The sequence below is a fragment of the Aphis gossypii genome, chromosome 3 (assembly GCF_020184175.1).
Source record: "Aphis gossypii isolate Hap1 chromosome 3, ASM2018417v2, whole genome shotgun sequence".
Taxonomy (NCBI): domain Eukaryota; kingdom Metazoa; phylum Arthropoda; class Insecta; order Hemiptera; family Aphididae; genus Aphis; species Aphis gossypii.
In genome coordinates this window covers 4,415,290-4,440,581 of record NC_065532.1, presented here as the reverse complement: position 1 = coordinate 4,440,581, position 25,292 = coordinate 4,415,290, and the positions used below count along the sequence as shown (strand labels likewise).

General features: G+C 27.3%; 2 protein-coding genes across 3 annotated transcripts in view; one reads left to right on the top strand and one right to left on the bottom strand.

The window, feature by feature from the left end:
- The window catches only part of LOC114125626 (ubiquitin carboxyl-terminal hydrolase 3-like), a 28,386-nt gene extending 14,139 nt beyond the window's left edge, over positions 1-14,247 (bottom strand). Inside the window, exons 1-3 of one of the 2 annotated variants that reach the window (XM_027989359.2) lie at positions 13,790-14,247; positions 13,629-13,694; positions 13,355-13,553 (exon numbers count right to left, since the gene is read on the bottom strand). In XM_027989359.2, coding sequence (XP_027845160.1) covers positions 13,355-13,457 — 103 coding nt within the window. In that variant the 5' untranslated portion in view covers positions 13,458-13,553; positions 13,629-13,694; positions 13,790-14,247. The remainder of the gene's footprint in view (positions 1-13,354; positions 13,554-13,628; positions 13,695-13,789) is intronic. The other variant, XM_027989360.2, reaches the window with a different exon arrangement.
- Positions 1-23,222, top strand: part of LOC114125627 (uncharacterized) — a 38,448-nt gene extending 15,226 nt beyond the window's left edge. The window contains exons 2-4 of the mRNA XM_050205025.1: positions 17,199-17,344; positions 17,774-17,861; positions 22,361-23,222. Of these exons, the coding sequence (XP_050060982.1) occupies positions 22,395-23,054 (660 nt within the window). The 5' untranslated portion in view covers positions 17,199-17,344; positions 17,774-17,861; positions 22,361-22,394 and the 3' untranslated portion in view covers positions 23,055-23,222. The remainder of the gene's footprint in view (positions 1-17,198; positions 17,345-17,773; positions 17,862-22,360) is intronic.
- Positions 23,223-25,292: the final 2,070 nt, after the last annotated feature.

Below are 25,292 nucleotides of genomic sequence, written 5' to 3'. Positions count from 1 at the left end.
GTTCCTTTTAACATATAGCAATAATACCTATCAATCAATCATACCTGTATGTGTTGTCTTTGTCTTATGAATATAAAACACATTAAATTTGTGTTCAGCAAAATCAATTTTATGCTGTTAGCTTTAATATTTGAGTCAATTTATATGCAATCAAACTTAAAGGTAACAATATTATCTAGAGTATCTAATTTTTAAAGTTTTAATATTTTACATAACTTTAACTTACTTAAAAAGTAAAATATCAATAAAAGCATATAAAAAATTGATAATACTTGTATTACTTTCAAATTTGAAATTATATTATACTTCCAACTCAATGAACCATAATTAATTCAATCACCAAGACAGTTTTTCTACAATAGAATAATATTTTTCTTTGAATCTTTTTATGTACCATTTATATCTAAAAATATTAGATATTAGTAAACTTTTTTTCACTTTACCCACAACATATATATGTATATAAATATATATATTTTACGGTTTCTCTTTTAATTTCCTCATTATTTTGCATAATTGAGCCTAAATAATTGAATTTGTTTTCTGAGTTTAATAATTTGTTGTTGATGATGAATAAAGTAGAGTTAAAAAATTCCAGAGGTAAATAGTCCTCCATTTGAATCTCCGGACGGGTATTAACACTATCATTTCATCAAAAAAGAAGAGGAGAATTACTACATGGAATGTGAGATGTTAGGAATATGTGGAAAATTAGAAAACAACAAGTTAGAAATGAAGCATCATAATATTGATATACTAGGCATGAGTAAGATAAAATGGCCTGATCAAGATGATTTTTGGTCGGATGGTTTTAGAGTAATTTTTGTTGGAGACGATAACCAGATAGTAAGAGTACTGAATGGGTATAATCATGAATAAAGATTTGGGGAAAAGAGTTAACACTGTTATTCAATATAATAGTAGAATAATTGCTATTAAAATGCATACAAAGTATGTTAATATCTTTGTTACCTATCCAAGTATAATGCCTATTTCAAGGTACAGAGACGACAAAATTGAAGAAATGTATGAGCAAATTGACGAAGTTATAAAGTTATTAAAGGGGAAGGATAATATGATATTCGTAAGAGAAATAAAAGAGCAAGTATTTCAGATGCTTTTGAGCTGGTAAAAATAAATCAAAAAGGCGAAAGACTAATAGGTTTAAAGGAACAAAACTTAATAATCACAGACACTTTATTCTCATAGCCTAAACATAGAAGGTATATGTGGACTATGCCAGGAGAGAGAACCAGACTGAGAATCAAATAGACTAGATCCTAGTAAGAAAAAGATACCGAATTTAAGTAAAACAAAGCAAAAGTTTTCCTGAAGCAGACATAGATAGTGATCATTTTTTTTTTTTCGGGTTGGAATTGACGACCGGGAGGGGACCGCATAGTGATCATAATTTAGTCATAATGGAATCCAATCTTAGCCTTAAAAAAGTAGAAAACAAACAAATTACAAGGAAAAAATGGCATCTAGATAAACTGAAAGATGAAGAAATAAGATATAATTACAGCGAAGAAGTAAATAATAAGCTAAAAGAATTGCAAATATAAGAGCCGTATGGATTAAATGACGAATGGAAATCGTTAAAATAAGCAGTCACAACAGTGGCGGAAACGAAACTAGAGACTAGGAGAAATATCCCAATAATGAATAATCCCTTGGATAACGAATAAAATCGTAGACCTCATAGAAGAAAGAAGAAAATATAAAAATGGAAAAAAAAATGAAGATAAAAGAAAATACAAAGTATATAGAAACATGATTTTAAGAGAGTCAAAGAAAGCAAAAAAGAATGGTTGAATGATAAATGCTCTTCACTAGACGACTGCCTTTCCAAAGGTATGGGTGATAAGGCGTACAAGATAATAAAAAGATTTTTCAGCGAACACAAAAACAGGTCAAGGTTCTTAAAAAGCAGTGATGAAAAAGTTATAACTGTTATAAGTGATGAAGAGGAAAAACTAAGGACATGGAAAGAATACATAAAAATGTATGGAAACGAGCAAGCAGATACTATACGATTATCCATGACGAAGCAGGAAGATATGAAATGCAACACAGGACAACCTATATTAAGAGAAGAATTTGAAATAGCCTTAAAAGAACTTAAAAGTAATTAAGTACCTGGGATAGATGAGTTAAACAGAAAACTATTAAAGGCATTAGATGGTTATGGAAAAAATATTCTGTTTAGAATAATAGGAAAAGCATATGAGAACGGCATCATTCTGAAAAACTTCAAAAAATGCATTATAATTCCCATTCCCAAGAAAAATAAATCAGAGATTGTGAAGAATACAGGAAAATTAGCCTCATAACACATACTTCTAAAATTCTCACAAAAATGATGGACAAAAGAATAGAGTCGAAGATAAATGAAAATTTAACTGAAGACCAATTTGGTTTCAGGAAAAATAGAGGCATTAGAGAGGCGATAATATGCTTAAGAATAATCATAGAGAAAATATTTAGAATCATCAAACCATTATTTACTGCCTTCTTAGATCTGGAGAAGGTTTTCGATAATGTTAAATGGACAAAACTTTTTAAGATTATGAGAGACATTGGAACAGAATATAACAATAGAAGTTATACATAGTAAAGATACGTGAAATACTAGTACAAATTCTGCATTTCGCGGATGATATTACTGAAGTCAGAGAAAGTGAAGAAGACATGATTAACATGAACAACACGTTTAAAGAACACTACATGAAAATAAACCAACGGAAAACCAAGATTGGACACCAGGGAAGCACTTATAAAAAGCTTTGTGTGAAGCGTAGCTCTATATGAAACAGAGACTTGGACAATAATGAAGGCTGAAAAAGCCAAAATAGAATCCTTTGAAGTATGGTGTTGGAGAAGAACGCTAAAAATGTTATGGACAGAGAAGATAAAAAATACTGAGGTTTTCAGGAAAATGAATACCCAAAAATCAATATAGAATACTCTAAGACTGAAGAGGAAAGCATGGATCGGACACGTATTAAGGAATAGTCCTTGGTTAACCATAATAATAGAGGGAAAAATCGAAAGAAAACCTGGTAGAGAAAGGCCCAGAACTCCATTTATGAAGCAGGTGATGTATTATCTATGGATACCAGTATAGGAACATACTGAGAAATTAAGAGGATTATAAGTGATAAGAGATAAGTGGAGAGAAACATCAATAATCATTTAACTAATCTTAGGATTGATAAAAAAAAAAAGTATCTAATAAGCTTTTAATGATATTTTAATTTTTTAGTAAGTTACGAATATATAAGTATTTTAAAGTTTTAATATTTTACATAACTATAACTTACTTCAAAAGTAAAATATCAATAAAAGCATATAAAAAATTGATAATACTTGTATTACTTTCAAATTTCAAATTATATTATATTTTCAACTCAATGAACCATAATTAATTCAATCATCAAGACTACAATAGAATAATATTTTCCTTTTAATCTTTTTATGTACCATTTATATTTAAGGATATTAGTATACTCTTTTTTACTTCACCCACAACACATATATATATTGAATATTCTAAAGTTTCTTCTATAATTTCATCATTATTTTGCATAACTAAGCCTAAATAATTGAATTTGTTGAACATTAAATAATTTATTTGGACCTACTTATTTTTAATTTATGTATCTCCTTTTCTCCAAATCTTTATCTACATTATTATCAGACTATAATTCATAAAGACTACACACAATTACAAACATCAGACATCAAACTATATATTTTGACAAGTGTTGAATTAAATATGTATTATTATTAAAAAAAACCAAACCTATAGAAATTGTACTATATAAAGTCAAATCTAGAAAATAAATAATAAATATAAGATGTGATATCAGATATTAGCAAACAATACTGCAATGGGAAATGTAAAAAAAATTAAAAAGTTTCTTACAAAAAATTACTAACTAACTAATAAAAATATATGTGTAATCCAAAGACAATGATCATATGAATAATTAATAATAACCCATTTTTTCTTACCTATCTATTTACACTAAATATTAAAACAAATTGCAATACATTCAAATAGATTTATGAACATATATTTTATCTATCTAAAATTAAAATATAAAATCTGAACAAAATCATTATTTATTATTCTCTATATTAAATTTTGAATGAGTGATGAGAATGTACTTTTAATTTTTTTAAATTTTTTTATGTGTGTATACCATAACTTATCGAAATAATGCTTCAATTTAAAACTTCAGGGGTAATTTTCGATGGCTAATTGAATATCTTTAGTACATTATAGAGGTCAACAGTAAGAAGTTTCCAGCAGTTTTCAAACAAATGAAGAGAAACCTCAAAAAAAAAAATGACAGAAAAAAGGGTATATTTACACAAAACCAGTTTTCGACAAAATCAATTTTTTTATATTGTTGTAACTCAGAAACTATTCACTGTAAATAGGTAGATACTTGAAATTATCATAAGATTTTTATAATTTTATATATACAGTTAAATTTTCAGAATATTATTATTTTTGATTTTTCTAAGTATTTTTTGTTTTTGAAATGTTGATAAAAAAACTTAGTACAAGGTTTCTTATGGTAAGTTGTACGTACTACAGTTAAAATTTTTAAAAATATTGTCAAAATTGTGAAAATTTGCAAGTAATTTTGTAGTTGTAAATTCATAAAATATTTAGTGTTTATATCTAAGGTTGAAAAATTAAATTAAATTAAAGTTTTCTTTGAAATAACTATAGAGAAAAATTGAGCATCATTATAGGAAAAAATGTTATGAGTAGGGCTGGGATTTTGATGCAAATACATTTTTTTTTTTTTAGTGTTTCAAAACGTTGCTCTGTAAGTATAAAATGTGTTTTGGGTGATGCTGATTAATTTAAAGTAATTTTTATTTTTTTCCATTTTATGTCAATATTAATCTTAAATACATTATTTGAAGATTTTAGGGCATTTTCTTTATTTTTAGAGTATTTTTCACAATTAGTTCATAAAATTAACGAAAATTGTTGTGATTAACAAAATATTTTTGGCAAACTGCCGACCCTCGACGGTACAATTTATAAATTGTATAGCATGACAATCGATTATCGTTGATAACAATTTTATCATAGCTAGGATTTTCCGCTTAAATTATCGCCGTTATATACCTATTGGCTAATATGTACTATTGTACTAGCAAAAACAAGTTAAAATATTAAACAATTTTTTTTTTAATTATTATTTTATAATGAATGATTAAGAAAACAGAAATACAACAAAACAAAACAAGTAACAATGTACAATAACAAAAAAATTAATTATACAATTTTTTTAAATTTTTTATTAAGCCATAACAATTAATGTTAATGCACTTTTAGAGTTTTTTAAGTCATTTTTGCATTTTTTGAGATTTTTTAGGGCATTAAAATCCCAGTCCTAGTTAAGAGGGTCTGAATTTTAAATTTTTTACGAAATAGAATAAAGAACGATTTATTCTCAAACGATTTTAAATATTTGTTGTTATTCAAAAAGTACAAGTCGTGGATACTTCAAAATATCGGTTTTTAGTCATAAATTATTTAGATTGGTATTTTCTTTACATAATCCAATTAGGTATATATATATATATTATTTATTAGCGTTTGAATTTCAAATATTGACAACATTTGTCAAAAATCATGAATTTTTGCAAAAAATTTTGTATAAACAGCTAATAAACAATACCTAGTTGAAAATTATACAAGATAAGTTTGGCTTACAATAATTAAAATAATTAAAAATATCAACTAATCATCACATTTAATAAAAAATTCTGGGCTATACTACACAAGTTATTATACAATAGTTTATTGTATTGATTCTAAATGTCATGATAAATTATATTATTTTTATTTTTATGCTTAAGGTTAAAATAAAATGAAAACCCATTAAGTATAAAGATAAAACTTATGTAAATAAAAAATTTTAGAATTTCAAACTGTACACTTAATAAATATAAAACCAGTATTTATGTCAGACCAAATCTAATAAAAAAAATTAACAGGTTCAGTTGTTGGCATTTATTTTTCTTTATGGAATATCTAACCAAACTAAATGTCAATACTACAGAAACAATTTAACATCAGTTATAATAAATGAAATCCAATTTTATATTATTTTGTATTATAATTTTAGGAGTAACTGTATAATAATTACTTATCTTGTTATTGAAAACTAACTCTGCAACTTTTTTTTCTACAAACACCAACTTTTATTATATACAGTATTTGTAAAACTATTTACCATACAACTAAATAATTACTACAATATAATTATCTAATTATCTAAATAAATCAATTATAAACTTAATTTTTGGCAAGTATTATTAGGCAATACATCAGTTTACTAATGATTAGTTAAGTATAAATTCATATTTGTTTCAGTAAATAATTTCCATATTATTTATATGTATACAACCTATACCTAACCTAAATATTTTAATAGTATTTCTTTATTTAGACTTATAATTTGGGTGTATGTACTTTTCTATAAATAAATTTATTTCTGACACAGTATTAAAATTAAACTTTTATGAGTTATTAGTATTATTACTCTATTAAAAAAATATTCATACAATTATAATTTTTTTCAGTGATCAAAATATTTTGAACCGTTTCTAAAATATTTAAATTGTATTCAATAAATAATCAATTTAAAAATACTTTCAAATTTTAAATAAATTGTATTTAACTTTTTGTTGGAAGCAATTGATAGTCAGAATGTATAAATACAATATCTATAGTTTTTACAATTAAAAGTGATTATAAATATAAATGGATGGTAAGTAATGTATTGACACAGCCCCAGTGTCATAGCCATAATTAATTTAATTTAAATTAGATATAGAGAACATGCCATACTCACTTGTCCACAACAACATGGTTTATGTATCACATAAAATACCCATAAAAAGTTGAAGCATGAACAAGTATAAAACAAAATCATTAAAAATTATGAAACTTAATGAATTACTATGACAGATCTGTGGATTGTTTTTTAGCATCTCAAGGCAATCAAAAATGTTTGTGAACTGCTGGTCTAGGAATATATCTACGATAAACTACTTAAACTATATTTATATATATACCAGGTATAAAAACCATCCAATATAGCAATATAGCTTGTCAACAGTTTAGGGTCTAGATTATCAATATTTTATAATATTAAAATTAAAATTTTTAGAATGAATATTATATGATAAAAATTGTTGAGTACAATGAGAAATTATGGATGAGTACTTTTATAAGCAGCATATGCTCTTAAAATGTTTTTATAAACCACTAACATTAATAGTTTTTTTATAAAATAAAATAACCAGGATGCAACTACCTATATCAGCGTTTATTAACACGTTGACTGTCACATGGCCGCCAGCGGTCATTCAATTGGTATTTGTTATATGCCAAGCATATTTTTCAATGTATTCCAAATTTGTATACCTCAAATATTGAAAAAATAGAAAAATAGAAAAATAAAAATTGAAAAAAAAATGCAAAAAAAAAACGTATATCAGAAAAATTGTAATGATTCCTGCTACGCCACTGTCCTTATTTTAGTGAATTATTGTAGCGCCATAGAAAAGTTAATAATGTAAAACCAAATTCATATGTGGTCGCCGGCGGTCATATGGTGTGGTAGGAATGTTGACCTATGGGCGCCAGCGGTCACAAATTCACAAAATTTAAGAATTGTAGATGACCGCCGGCGGCCATGTGGCAGTCAACGTGTTAAAATGTGTTCCGCGTAACTCTTTCAAGGTTCTGAAAAACTAAAGTGCTTTTTTTTCAAAATGTTCAAAAAAAATCGTACTAAAGATAAGCAACTAGCGGGAAAAAATGTTTTACGCATTACAACTATTAAAAGTAACAAAGTACAGAGTTCAACATCGAGCTGTAATAACGTATTGTTGAAAGCTTAATATAAGTAGCTAAAAATCTAAAAAAAACGTAGGGTTCCACGATTAAAGTGAACATGAAAAAAGGTTCCACGGATAAAAAAATTTAAGAAACACTAACCTATATCAATAAAAGTACTTAGAAATTTAGAACTGTCGTTACTTTATAGATAAAAATTCAGGTAAAAATTATTCTAGTAAGGATAGTATGAATTCGTTAAATACTGCGAACATCATTATCATATTTCTAAAATTCTCTAACAGAAAACTCCTTTTAGAATGCAGAATATGTTTTAAAAATCTCAGATTTTCTAGAATAAAACACCACTTTAATCTAATTTAATTCTCAAATATCAAGACCACAGATTACAAAAGAATAATTAGGGAATGTCAAATTTATGAGAAATAAGTTACAGAATAATACCCTATGATGGTTATATTAAATTCAAGATAATGCTGAAAAAATGGATCAATCATCAGGGTCAGTGCCTATTGTGGCCAATGATCGTTGTTGCCAAAATTAAATAAAAAATATTTTTTTATGTGCAATCAATAAGTTTATAGATGTGCCTACTCTAATTCTAAATCTCAGTGACAATTTTAATCCTAGTCCGCCCCTAATCAATCATTCTTATTATCTAAAATAGGCACAGTGTATTATGAAAAAATATAAGTACCTAATGTAAGTTAGAATATATATATCATATTTTAACAACTAGGATAACATTTTTAAAACCCTAAATACATAAATTCCTTAAAAATGTTTGTTTTATTAAAACAATAATAAATACAACCTTAAAGTAAAAAGCAACTAAATTTACAGACCATGAATTAATATGTCAATTATCATTTTTTTTAAATGTGATAGTAATGTTTGTATCCAATTTATTTTTTATTAAATTGGAATGTAGGGGTGAAAATGAATAAAACAGAACATGGACTATAAAGTGAAGAATACTTTCATCTAGGAACTTTGAAAAAAAAAATGTATAAATATTTAATACTTATTAAAATGTTTTTATAATACGAGTACTTAACCTTAACAGATCCATGGCTATTTCATTATATTTTTTATGTAATTATTGTACTTGTTTATCATTGGATGTTTGTTAATAACATTTGTGTGTTTTGTGAGTTTTAATGACATACAATTAGGCTCAGCACTGACTACATTCATTTAATTTTAATTTTATCACATTCATCATGGAAAATGAACTTTCACAACTGTAATTGACATGACTATTGAGAGTATGAAATGAGTCATATTTTTCAAATTACAAGATGTATCTAAAAGTGAGTTCTTATCTTTCAACATTTTATTATTTATCAATAAGTTTTTACATAGTTTATAAATAATAAATTATTTTATTTTAGCCACTTTTTTTTAAAAAAATATTTAATGTAAGATTTAATAATGAAATAAAAAAAAATTACTCAAAATAGGTGATTAAATTATTAAAATATGATAATTATATGAGCATTCAATATTTTGAGAATTCAATTATGTATTCAATCAAGAAAAAAATCATTTTATTTTTACATAAAACTCGTTAATCTGTTGAACTATGATTTTATGCAACTAGAATAGAACTTCTTGTATTAGACATTTGTAAATATAATTTTATACTTTTAATCAAAATAATTTTCATTTGCATTTATTGATAGTTATTTTGTTTTTGTATTCATGAAATTGTTAATGTATAATATATGTATACTGATAAATAAAAAAAATAACAAAGTGAAATTTTGTAAATATTTAAATTGAGAGAAATTTTTCTGTACCTAGTCAAAATTATTATGTGTATGTACTGTGTTTATGTAATAAAATTGTACGCGTGTAACACTGGGTTAAAAAAGTAACATTTTTTATTAGGAAACATTATACCCCTCATTATACTAATCTAGAATAAAAGTATAAAGTAGATAAAGTATAAAGTATATTATAAAGTATATTGGGCCTACCCACTTTTCTCCTCCAAAAAATGTTTTGTATCACATTAAATGTGTAGTCTATAAGACTAATACTAGTAGGTACTATGAGATTTAAATTTTAAAATAAATATTCATAATATGCCTCGTAATATGCATAATATAATAAATGTACTATAATATACGATATTTTGTTACTTTTTTATTTAATACAAATATTCATTGATAATCATTACATCAAAATATTGGGTCTACCCAAAAAAAAGCGTCTAGCTACGCCACTGAAGTCGATCATCAGAGACATAAATTTCCAAATATAGCTCACTTGTTTGAAAAGTTTGGCGACCCTTACTGTAGGATTTGTTAAATGTATATAATGAAAATGTTAGATTCTTTTATGGTTTGTTTTTAAAATTATTAATTATACTGATAATTTCTGATTTCATAACTGTTCACAATTACAAATAATATAATGATCGGTGCTGTTATTACTGTTACAATTTTAGTTGACATTTAAAATATTGACAGCTGAAAAATTGTCTAATTGTTATTTTGTCGAGATACTCTTTGATGCTTTAATTATAGCAATAAACAACTGCAATCTGTTGAAATAAATTTGGGTACAGTCAAAGATATTTATCAGATATTAATTACTACCTAATGTGAATAATTTTAGTACAGATGAAGAATTACATTTATTATTCAAGTCTTACAATTTTGAAAACTTGAAAAAAAAATAACACCTGAAAAATAGAAAAAAATTCAGTGATGAAAATATAGAGATAAATAGTGATGTATATTTTAAGATCACTACATTTTTTAATTTTTCAATAAACTTAAACTTGAACTAGTAAAAATAAAAATAACAAGATATTTGAAATCTAATATTTTTTTATTTATTGAATAGGAAAAATGTAACTGAGTATGGAATTTCAAAAATAGGCAACAAAAATGTCTTTAATAAATATATAAGTATGAATAATTTGGGAAGATCTTTGATGATTTGAATTTTTTGATTAAATTAAGTTAATTTTAAAATCATAAAAAAAAATCATAACATTTTCATTTTTCATAATATATTGTTCATAAAAAAATTAATGACTATTCGAATGTATTTCAATAAAATATACCTAATATTGTTAAATAATTATTTACTAGTATTCATTTTGTGGAATACTATTTGAATTATAATCTATACAGATAGTAAAAATTTTAAATATCACAAACTTTAAATAACAGTATGAAGATTATGATATTCAATAAAAGGAGTATAAATAATTTTTAGGTATACATATTATACAAATTTAATGAAATTATTTTAATTTTTTTTTAAAATATCAAGTTTTTATCTTATATATAACATCTATAAATAAATAAATATTATAAATATTATAATTTACTTTTCAGTCCTAGGAATTTATAAACTAAAATCATTTTATACATTGAATGATAAGAACACACTTTACAATGATACAATACGATTTGTATTATACGAAAAAGCTTAACATTTTGTTTTACCATCTCATTTCATAAACCATATTAATCTAAATTCTAAAGACAATAACAATAATTTTTTAAAAAACTAATTCAGCAAGCCTATTTTTTATTCCCAACCTTTAGAATAGGGGTCTCCAACCAATTGATCTTTTTAGGAATAGTCAACCATTATAAAAAAGTAATTTTACCATTATCATTCAATCGCATAATATGTAATTGGAAATTATTACTTTTTCTCGTGTACTATTAGAATATTGGATTATTATTATTATAAATTAATAATATTATAAACTTAGAGCTTAGACCTTTTTTTTTTTTGTTCATCAAACAAATTTCTTCCTGAACACCTAAATTTTCCTAGATGTTGATCACCCAAAACTTCGAATTTAAAATATAGCTCACTTATTTAAAAAGGTTGGCGGCTTCTGCTTTAGAAAAATAGTTGTATAATCGTTGATTGAAAATCAGTGAAAAATCTCTTATATAATTGCTATACTGGGTTACGAATTAACTGGGTCTTTACTGGAATTCTTATACAAAATCAAATTTAATTGTCTTGAGAATTTTGTTTTGATTGCTTAAACCGCCAAATTAACAACTTCTTTTAATTTTGCACAATATTAGTTTTTAGGGTAGAAAAAATAGTTTGTTATAATTAAAATTGGTTGAACATAGTATAATAAATATAAAGTGCAGATATAACAGCAACACGGTCACTAAAAAGAATATGAACCAAGACAGAGCCCCAAAATAATTTTAGGGGGTCAGGAATGTGACAGCTCAGTCAGCTTGCACATAAGTGATGGTTTTCAGTTGCCAGTAGCAGAACATAATCTATTTAAAAATGGTAAGGCAAAACATTTTCTTAAAGTAAAAAATATATAATTTCAAATTAGACGAATGTTTTTAGAATTCATATCTTATTACAAGATTAATTGTTCAGTTGAAAGAGATAATGATTATATTTCTATATTGCTTGTGAGATGAACAAAGACATTATATCAGATTCCAAAAATAGTTAAGATCAATTATATATTAACCACCCCAAATATTTTTAATCAATCTTAAAGTCATACCCTAACTTTTTTATTAACACGTTCTGTAATTATTTTATTTCAATGCTATTTAATGTATACTGTAACTAATAACTAATAAACTGTCTGAATTGACACCTGAAGAAAATAACGATTGGTGAATACTTAAGGGGAAAATATATAGGTACTATACAAGTATTTGTTTCCCAAGGAATTTAAAAATATCTGAAAATAAAGGTATCACCAAATAATTATTTTTTTTAACAAATAAATACCTAAAATTGTCCTTAGAATGAGCAAAAAAAATGTTCAAATTCCATTCCAGGCAATTATATTTCTAAAGTCACATGCATATTAAGAATAGCAAAATAAATACTAATTACATTTAGGTATTTTAATTATAGTTGTGAGATAAAACAATAAAAGTAATAAAATTACATGCAATATAAAAAAGTTTTTAATTTAATAACTAAAATTATAAAAAAAGGTCAAAGATTAATTAGACTGATAAATTTCAGTTTAACGTCATGAAATATATTTATAATTACTTTAATATGATAGTTATAAGAACACCAAACAACAAGCTCACATTTAAATAGAAATAATTTTTTCCAAAAAAAAATAGGTTTTATATTATAACATGCAAAAGCTTAACTAGGTAAAAAGAGTTTAACCTACTTGCTGAAAACAAATCTAATAGGAATTTATTATAAATTCATAAGGATCATAGAAGCTAAGATATTTTAATTAGTACCTACCTTGTCTGAACCTATATGGCCAATTGTGTAATTCTTGTCTTACCTCCGTAAAGGTAATAACAATACAAATAACAATAAAAGCTAAGAAACCTATCATAGTAATAACTAATAATAATAATAGTTGCTAGAGACGTCATCACCACATTACATTAAAATATATATTTATTACTGTGGTGTCATGTACTCTCTATTTTACATGTCTACGTGACATCTCACCATTGCAACTCCTGTTGTTGAGTGTAGCTCTGATCTGCTCCACATCCAACTTCAACTTCTCAGCCGCATCGACAATGTGTGGGCAGTCCATGTCTTCATCCATGACTTAAAGAGATGATTGAAGGTGTCTGGGAGATGTGTATCGTCAGCAACAAGCAATATCAATATTTCAAAACAAAAATAATATTTTGTAGTCGACCTAATACATAGACAAATATCAAAATTAATATAGTAAATATTTAACAATTTAATTGATTAAATTAGAATAATTTACTGTATTATTTCGAAGTGGCGCAGGATAGATGAAGTCTAACTAAATCTATACTCCGCTCTACAATAACTAATAATAATAGTACAAAATTAAAAATATACATATAAATATAATATATATATATATATATGGTAGACTATCTCATACTCGAGGACACTACTCACTCGCTCTTGTGGTGTTGGTCAGGTAACGAATAAGGGTGAACAGATGATCAGCGACGACGGCGATATGGTGGGGGGTGGTGGTGGTTGCCTCTGTCGTCAGCGGACACAATGACGGGACGTACTGAAAACCGCCCCCGTCGAGAGAACGCTGAACAACGCAAGTGAGAGGAGACAACGGCAAGTGGTCGAGTGAGAGTGTGCGGGCACAACTACCAACTGCGACCGCTGGACTCCGGTATGAATGTCCCTGTAGAGCCGACTGGCGACTGGAATCGGGGGCGCACGCGCAGAGCGTCGGCGGCGGAAGACGAGCAGACCTATGGCGGCGGAGTCCGTGTGGAGAATGGGCACACTGACACCAGCCACGGATTCGTGTTCCGTCGGGATTAGTGACGTCGTCGATTGACGGGACGGGGACGGACGACGTACAGCGGTGCTACGCAGTTACAGTTGCTCGGCAATAATGGCAGGAAGGTCGGTCGCGGTTCGGCGGTGGCAGGCGGCCAACAACATTATTCCGACGAAAACAGCTGTTCGCCACGGCGGCGCGCTGTGAAAACGGAACGACACCGTCGTCAGGCGCTCCCCCCCGCCGAGCTGCTGTCCGCAGCCCGCCCCTCCCGTGCTTTGTTGATGCTCCGTTCGTTCGCTCGCCCGCACTTTTGCTTTCACATAGCGTTTTCGTGGAATCGGTGCCCGAACGGCGATCGATCGAGCTGACGAGCGGTGACCGACCGCCTACGTGCGAATCCCAAATGCTGCGCTCGTCGTGTGCGTGATGGATCGAGCGGCGGTTCCTACGAAAAATATAAACATAATTTCCCACAGATCAGTAATTAATAACATGTAAATGATGATGTCACAAACTGATGTGGCGTACATCGCAGCGATTAACTCGTTTTTTCCCCGGTCGAAACATTTGGCCTTTCACAAACTTCCCAGACATCCCGCACGCGCACTTTACGCGTTATTTTTTGAAAATAATATTTTCATCGGGTCTATCGTAAAAATGGAAATTGGAATGACGAAGGTTCTTGATTATAACACGTCGTTCTGGAACAACTGCACTATGGCAGTATGCTCAGTTCTGTCTATATGGAATATTCTAGAAGAACCTGTTGCCTTGAATCCCGAACTACGCGGCAATACGATTTGTGTGTCGTATATTATAAAACATTAATTTATATCTCACAGTGGTCGGCTTAAGCCCAACGGGCACCTATTCTTAATTTTAAAATAACTTAAAACATCTTTTTCCCTTCTCTCTCTTACTCTTTCTCGCTTCCTCTTTAGACATCCGCATATCTCTTCGGATTGAGTCTATTATATTAGTCGAATAGCAATTAGCAACCCTGCAGTTCGGTCAAAAAATGTAATGTCTACGTATACATTATATGCTCCTGCTGACTGCTACTTAAATTTATATGCATTCTGTATTGCACAATTATCATAACCTGCAGCTAGCTATGTGTTTAAAGCTAACCGTTAGTCGTTAAAATATATAATATTATATATCACACTATAGGTATATAGGTATATTGTAATAAGGAATGAGGATAGTCGGATGTGTATGTACGGTGAAAAACGAGTTTTCTCCCCTTCGTAAATCGTGCGACAGCATTACTGCTGTTGCGGGTCGACTATTAGGAGTTTCAACTTCCAACATGATGACTATCTATATACGTATATAATGCACATCACGGGTATCTATAGTATCTATAGCCGTGATGCACATGTATAATATATAACAGGGACGGCCAAACAGTCGATCGCGATCGATTTCGGACAATATCTAAGTCGATCATGTTAGAATTTATTTTAAGGGCCACGCGCTCTATATGTTTCTTAATAATTATAGTTATTCAATAATAAAAAAAATATTTTATGGAAGTCGATTCTCAAAGATGAAGTATATTTTTAGTAGATTGTGACCAAAAAAAGTTTGGCCACCCCTAATATATAATATAATGTGTAGGCAGTTAGGCTCACCCCTATATTTTTTATAATGTTAACGATAAGACTACAGCGTCACACGACAGCCTCTATAAACCGCACCCAAAAGTGGAAACCCGGTTACTTTTTTTTATACACCTATTTTATGGTTGCACACTGCACACCCTCGGCTCACATTATTATAAATCGAAAAATTTATAGCTAGCAGAATGCAGACAATATTCAGCAAGTGCTGAACATAATGTGTCTGTACTTGGCTGTAGCAGCTGCTTCTTCGACGCTCTATGGTTATAACGACGTATACAGCCGTTGAAAAGAAAATATAAAATTCGATTAGTGATTATATCTATGTACATAATAGGGATATACGAGTCCCAGAAACGCAACCAAAACCTATATATATATATTGTACCGACAAAAATAAACAGGTGTCCACCGAATGTACTAGGTATGTATAATGTATAATATATCATTTATATACCTAGTATATGAATGTATGATACTAGGTATTATGATAATAATTGTCATATGATGCTTTCATCGAATTGTGAAACGTATTTTTATTGTGATGGTCTATCGTCTATCGTATAGTACTGTGAGAGATGAGTTTATGTATAAGTATAATATACTATATTATGTTATTCGTCATACGCGATACGCACGTATTTTCACGTTTACTACTATATTTTTATTCTGTTCTTAGAGAATGGCAGTAATAAAGTTCAAGGAAAAAATTCCTATATTATTATTTTAAATAGAAAAAAATATAATATTTATAATTACTCAGCTTTATTATATAAAGAAAATATTAATTATTCGTACAAAAAATTATTTATGTATGTATAATGTATACTTAATATGGCTAAGTAAAACTCGACTAACCAAATAATTTAGGTAAAAGCAATGGTTAAATAATACATTATGCTCCCAAAGTTCGATCAGTGTTCAAACCTCAAGAAAAGTAGTTATTAAAAGTATTTATACTTGTATCACTTGTACAAACTATGATATTTCTAACATATGTAGGTAACTACTTACAAAATTAATTATTAATTTTAGCAGGTAAATCATAAAATGTACATAAATATTAATTGGAAGTATCGTCAAATGTTTATCACATCACATTTTTCTTATTTAATTATATGCAGATACTAGATTTTTTTTTGAGTGAAATTTGTTATGCTTTGCATATTTCATGCCTTTTTTGGTAGTTACTATTTACAAAATAGGTATAGATACACAAAGCTACAGGTAAGAAAAACAAAAATATAATCTTTGACAAATAATATTATATAATATTCATGTATATTGTATACCTATAACCATTAACCAGTATAACCTTAAACCTATGTAAGTTTTGTATTTATTACACAAAGAGTTATCATTGTAAATAGCTACGTCATTCGTTTCTTTTTTCCATACATAGAGCACGTTTTAATTTTAATTTTTGATTTAGGTACCTATACATGACTACCTATTTAATACTTTTATGGATATTGGATGTATATACCTACTCGAGAAGTTAAATATTATTCCTATTTATACATTATAATATAATATATGTATTCATACTGTATGGAATAATTGACTATTGGGCAATTAGTAAGTAATTATTAATTATTATAAACAAAAAGGAAAAAAGTGAATAGAAATATTAAAATTTCTTTGTATAACATTGTATATATAATACATATTATTATTATTATGTTTACTTATTACCTCAATTTCAAAATACATTTTAAATATGAAAAACTCATTAAACGTAAGTATGTCAACCTTTAAAACCATAAATTGGTTGACGTTTATTTACTATGTATAGTTTATTATTTTTTGGGAACCATCTATAGTGAATAGTGATCTATAGGAGGTACTCGAGATATATTGACAGTATAAATTTATAAAACACTATAAATTACGTACCGTATATTCAATGTTACTTACAATATAACTTAAGATTAAAGTTTGGTTAGGTGATACATTTTACAAGGTTCACGTTATTGAATTCACTTGAATAATATATTTTCCATATAGATGACGGTTCATCAAATACGCAGACGCCATATCATTTGAGAAGAGTGAGTGGATGCATGATATACCAGTATATAATATAATACCAAAGGTAGGTACTATATTGATTGGCCTACTTAGAAAGAGATCAATACTCGGATGACATAAAACTTGGTCTTGTGTAATATTCTAATTTTATTTATTTATTATCTATTGAATTTTGAGTTATAGTTCATTTTCGAATTACGTTAAATCATTTAAAATAATAATTATACACTATAATAAAGACAAAGTATCGAATTTTAACCTATCATCAATCGTTGTATAAAACATTTTTGAAAATTTATTTATTTATTAGTATATTAATGTGAATAATGTATTAAATGTAAGTATTAGAATTTAAAATATTCTTAAGTTATAAGACAGCGGAAGTATCAATGTGCCAAATAGTCACGTTGAAAGACTATAATATATTATTAAATTACAACTTACAAGTACATTATGTAGTTTTTTTGTAAATATATAAGACGTAATAGTTTTATCTAAATAAATTAATGCTAATTAGTTAAAATATAATTTAATCGTCATAAATTAAAATTAACAACAATATAGGTAATTAGTCGATATTAAAATAAAAACAGTTACGTTCATGTAATAATTACAGTGTAGGCTGATGAAAATATAGACATGTTATGTGCTTATTTGATCGAACAAGAACAGTTTTTTGTTATTGAAATGTCCTTACAATATTTATATTTTAATAATTTACAAAAGAATCATGGAGCGAGTTCAAAGATTATCATTAATCGAAAAAAAAAAAACAATATTATAGCTCTAGCCGGTTATCGCATCTATATACCTAAAACATAATACAGTTGAACATATTTCTGGTGTCTATACCAAATTGAAAACACGTGTAGTGTATAACCCGCTGATGCAATATCAATAATAAAATATACTCAAATAACACACTGTGGTCTGAGCCCACAGTCTACGGCAAAGATTACATCTGAAACTTATCCGATTATCATAATATATCATTACATTACAAATGTATTATGTTATGCCCTTAGTTTCTTAAACGTATTCCTATGTTATAGTTTTAATGAATTCTGGTGAAAAATGGGATGATTATTTAAATTGATAAAAAAAAAGAAACGAGTCAATATGGGCAAGTATCACTTCTATCTAGCTATACACATATATATGTATACATACAGTATAATATAGATAGACACGCATTCTGGTTGATTTCTTTATGGCTCGACCTTTTTAAGTAGTTTTTAGGTAGGTTTAGGTTGATATCCCCTCATATACACGGGTTATTGAACAAAATAACTAAGAAGTAACAAAATAACATTCTTATTATAATTTATTATAATTATAAAATACCTAGGTCTGCGACGCATCATAAAAATGCAGTTTCAAATCCAAACACATATATTATAGTAGATATATCTTATATGTACATAATAATATTATATTGTAATATACAGATTTACAGTTCGGTTGGATAGCCGTCAGCCGTCACGTAGATTGTAGCGTAGTGCCTCTTAGTACTTATATACAAAGCACTGTGGTAGAGGTCCCGCGCCTTATCGATGTCATTCTAATGTTGTTTTAATGTTATTTTTTTTTATGTTATCAACTATGCTTTATTTTTTTCTTTGTGTTGCCTCTGTATATTTCGTTTTGTGTCCACGCGGGACACACTATATAGACACTGCCTGGTTGTAGTAGTCTGTTTTTCTGTTGTATAGGTACTCTATATAATAATAAACATTTACAATATACCAACACAAATATATGCTGCAGTATTGCATTGTATTGTGTGTAATTATATTTGTACTACATTTGTACATTCCACACGTCACACTTAAATATATAAGTATTAAAAAACAATTTATTGAGTATTTGTGTAGAATCCAATAATTATAGCTATTTTATACTTAGTAACATTCCGAGTACGAACTCACAAATTTAACAAAATGGCGGGTAGACTCTGTACTAACCACTATAAGAATATTTAACAAGGCTATATTATTTTTGTTAATTTTCATTATTGTTGTACTGATGTTAATACTCTCCCGATCTTTCTACACTACGTCTACGTCAATAATTGTTGATCGATAGCGCTCGTAAAAATAATTAATATTAATTAATTTGATTCTTACTACATTTCTTTTTAACATTTGTAATTATAGAAATTAGTAATTACGTATAATGACCAAAGTGCCTAATGGATAATATGCATGGTCGTATATGGTATGTAATATGTATAGTATAACTTAACTCTTAGGTATCTACGACTACAAAGTTATAAAAAATGTAATTTTGAGCAGGTACCGCTAATACTCTGCTTCATTAATATATTATATTTCCTATTGTCCACGTCTATCCGTGTTTAAAATAAAACGTACTAGAATTTTCAACTTTTACCGGTTGAGGTTGACCTTGGGAAATTATAGAATATACATGAGGTGCACCTACATGTGAACCATTCGAGTACCAGTGAATATGTACAAAATAATATACGGTCGTCGCCCGTCGGTCAATCGTTAAATGACTACTATAATATAGTACTATAATATACCTATCTATGGTTTCGGGCTCAAATAGTTTTTTATCTTAAATTCTTGAACAAAAAACGTTACATTCATTCTGATGATTTACTATGAATTGACTTGTTTTATTGAAAATAACTATTTTTCATTATTCATTAATAAAAATGAAGGAAATATGATTAAAATAGGTAGGTATGGGAGGAAGTAATGCGAAAGCGGCCCCCTCCCGGTCGTCGATTCCAACCAGAAAAAAAAAAAAGGTATAGTAGGTAACTACTACACATATTCAAAACTATTACATTTATATGCATTATGAAATAATATAGGAGTAGGTAAATATTATAATTTTTAGTTACACAATTGAGGGGACGTGTTTATCATTTTAATTTATAAACATTTAAATTATAATAATAATGAAACTCAAAACGTAATGAAACATTAAATTCACATACAACTTCATAAAATATTACGAATAATTCGTATACAATATAAAATATAAATCCTATAAATGTCAAAAATTATTATGTTAAAATAAAGTTCGAATGACACGTTACTACAAAAGACACAATGTGCAATACCTTAGTCAAAAACCAAACTAGGTTATAATTTATAATTTACCGAAACGATGAATTTTAAAAAGTAAATGTTTTATTATTATTATTATAATTACAGTTTACAGTATTAAAACCTACAAGTGAAAGTGTGAAACTAATAAAAATAAGAAATACTGAGGAGAATAAGTATGAATAAGAAATATAAAACAATAGGTATAATACAAATATACAATCGCAATTTGCAAAATATCAAAAATAGCTGGGAAGTCACTCTGCAGCTGTATAGTTGTAGATTTCAAGTGTTCCTTGCCGAGAAAATGTATGAATTTCCGATTACCTATCCCAATTTAATTTTGTATAGAAACTACCATATTTTTTTTTACCACTTCAGTTTTTATTTTATGTTCACAGTTCACACCCAATTTGAATGTATATAACTTATTAGACATTGTAGACCATTATCTTTGATTACCATGGTTTTGCTTGCAGGATGAATTGTGATTATTTCATATTTGGTCATAATTATCCTATAAATAATGATAGTAGTAGATATACTTATAGTACTTAATACATTAACTCAAAGTTTGTAAGGTTATCGTTCTGTTCTGATAAACTGTTGCACTATTTTTTTCAAATAAAACTTGAGCACATTTAGATTTTTTATAATCGTAATTAAAATCATTAATATTATTTATTTGTACGTGCAATTTTGCTAACAAATTTTATTAAATTTTACTTTTGTAATATTTATAATACATTTATAATGCTATTGTGTAAGTATAAGAATATAATAATAGTATACTTAGTAATGGTGAAAAGTTTCAGTACCCTAAGTGCTACGATTAATAGTTATTGATAAAATATTAAAACTAAAAATAGAATATTCTAATTTTTGTTTAATATTAAATTTTATTAAATTATAAAAAAAATTTACGTGTGCAGTACTTTTATTTTTATTTTATTTTATTTTTAGATTTTTCGTCAATGACGAGATAGACTCAATACCTACTGTACAGTAGAGAAGTTATCTACTTTCCTCCTATTTTAAAAATTATTTTTCTATGCATTTCATTATATATATATTAAATATAGGTAGGTCAAACTATTAAATTCTATTAACATTTTTAAAATCTAAAATAAATTAACCTTATTTAATTTCTACATTTTACATTTGTGTTGAACATCCAAATTTCCATTTCTAGAACCATTCACAGGTTTATTTTAAATTTAAATTTATTCTTGACTCAAAAATAATAAACTTGCTATTTGCTATTGTCATGGAAATTTTTATCTAGTGTTTATTTCATGTATTTATATTTTATATACATTCATATTCAATTAGTTTTTGTTACATAATTATTTCAGAATTGTTACAATTAACTTATGATATTCAAAGATATATAATAACGTTTTGTAACATTTGTTACTGACAAAATATTATATTATAAATTTATAAATAATTGAATTATATCAATCGCTGGTTTATTCACGAGTATTTTCAACTGCAATATACCTGGTATTTCTGCTATGTCTAAACCCAATCTCAAGACATCATGCGCCTCAATAAATCGAAACGTGTCAAAATCCCTGCCCGGACTAGATTTGATGGCGAATTATGTGGTGAAAAGTCCGTTGAAAAGATACTCTGTTTCGATGCCTAACATACCAATTATGATATCTGAATCGTCGAGCAATCCAGTGGTTTCAACGAGAGGGTTAGTAGAAATTGACACGAAGAACGATGATTCAGATGGTACCTTAAGAAAAATTCAGACTCCGACACCGAATATCGTAGGGACGACGTCTGGAGCCGTCGATCACGAGGAACCGGCCGCTTGGTTGGTTTTTACTAAGCCAAATAGACCTAATACCCACAAAGTGACAATAAATAAGAATATTAATGGTCAGACAACAAAAAACATTATATTTCCTGATGATACAGAAACGGTGTGTGGAATCGAGGTCAAGATACCAGTGACCTCGGCTGTTCAAGCGGAGCCACAAGAATTGAAAACCGTGGCAAGGTATGTAATGTACGGCCGTCCATTTACGAGAGATATGCCTTTGACGCCGAATTTTGTAGTAAGGAGACCTGAGGCGATGTCATCTTTAACTGATAATCGAAAACGTAAATCATTGTGGTACCAGACCAAACAATTTGTCAGGCGTATGCTATGTTGCGCGTAGTACCTATATACTAGTATAAATGGTTTCTGTTTATTATACTTGTTGGTATACGGTGCATACAATCGATGTCATGATTATAAAAACATAATATTCGTTTCAAATTATTGTAAAATATAACATTTGATATAAGTTGCAAGTATTATATTATTACCCTGTTTTTTTTTATATATATACATATATATAATATCTAAAATGATTAATATCAATCTTAATCATTATTATAATTATTAAATATTTTTTTGTTAAGTTATTTAATACTGTTTCTTATTTTCTATACCTATTATTTATAAATTTTAAAATGCTATTGTATGATTAATTTATACTGTGTTAAAATTATGGCTGTTTTATTTGTTTACTATAAGAACAATTTATGAGGATCTTTGTTAACATTTTTATATTTTATGCATATACCGCTTCAATTTAAATAATTCCAGTTTTCTATAATATTATGTTTCTCAAAGATGATTAATAAAGCACAGGGGTCAGAGATAAACACGCATCTTAATATCATTAATGAATATTATATATGGTACAACGATGCAAGCGTATAGTTAACTGCTTAACTAAATTTATCTATACTAGATTAAATCACTAATATAACTACTACTCTCGTAAAAAATCGTCGGCATGGGTTTGCTAGTAAGTTATGTTAAAAATAAACACTAAATTTATCAACTCTCCTATTCGTATGAATGTTTGATGCCCGTATAAGCTAAGTATTTTTAAAAATGTAAAAACTTATTTAAAAAAATATTACATTTGATATATTTAAATAACATAATGGTTATAGCTTATAATTATTTGTCGATACACGACAAAGCTAATACAATTTTGATAACAGTTATACTATACATTATAACAAAATTAAAAGTACATTTAAAAAAGTAATTTCTTTTAAACGACTTATAAATTGTTTAAATTCATTAATAATATGAATTACGTTCACATTCTAATCATTGATATAACATATAAATTACTAATTAGTGACATTCAAACATCGTTCGCTAATTATGAATATGAATGTGTCTTGTAATTTTCAAACACTGATAAATTAATCAGTATTACACTTAAGTATTTTATTTGAGTAAATATTAATACGATGATTATTATTAATTATTATAATTAATACGCCATGGTCCATGGCATGCACGGAGTCGAGAGTATATAAATTTTAGCATTGATTATAAATAAATTTATAATCAATGGTTTTAGTTACAACTATAGTTCGACTGTATGAGTAGGTACCTAGTACGACTGTACAAGATACTTCTCCTGCACATTGTGATATCTACAGACTACTTATCACTTAGCTAAATAGGTACTGAATAAAAAGATTTTTTTTTAATGCTCATTTCAATTATGGTTATATAATAACTACAATAGGTATTCAAAAACATTTTGAATATTTCTCTCATGTGTAAAAAAGTAATATTAATATTAAATTTTCATAGCAATTACAGTTATTAAGATTTTCTTAGAATATGTAGACACATATTTTTTTCAATATAAATATAATTTACATCTACTATTTATATTGCTATTTTATTTATTTTATTTTTTTAATATTTGCCATATTGCATTAACACTATTATGTGCGATGTGTCTATTGTATATACTTAAATATACTATACATAGTATGAATATATTTAAAAATGTACCTATTGCAGAACACATATATAAGTATAACCTATATAATGATAATAAATATTTACGATTTACCATTTATTTTTAATAAAAATCGAATCAGTATATTTATATACATCGATATTTGACATAAACACGCTCCTTAGTTCAAACTATAATATGTACCTAAGGTATATTAATGTATCATTATATTATTATTAGTTATATATTATCATAAAAATATATAATTGTGATTGGTAAGTCAATTTCACTGCAGGCATTATATTATACATTTATACTTATTGCTTAGTATATTTAATATTATCTCAGGCTTAGGTACTATACTTCCTCCCCCTCCCCCCATGTTATTACTAATGAGTCACTACTTTATTTTATACTTATAAGTTATAAGTCAACATTAGGTACACTCATCATAAATGTTTATTGTACTTTTCATGTTGTATATAGTATATATCAGTAAAAGAAATGGATAAATAAATATAAATGTTATCTAATCTCCAAAGGTTAAATGGTACAATTCTAAATTCAAAAATTATCTAAGAGAAAAGAATAATTGTACGTTAATAAAAATTTAGACTTTTTAATTGATTATTT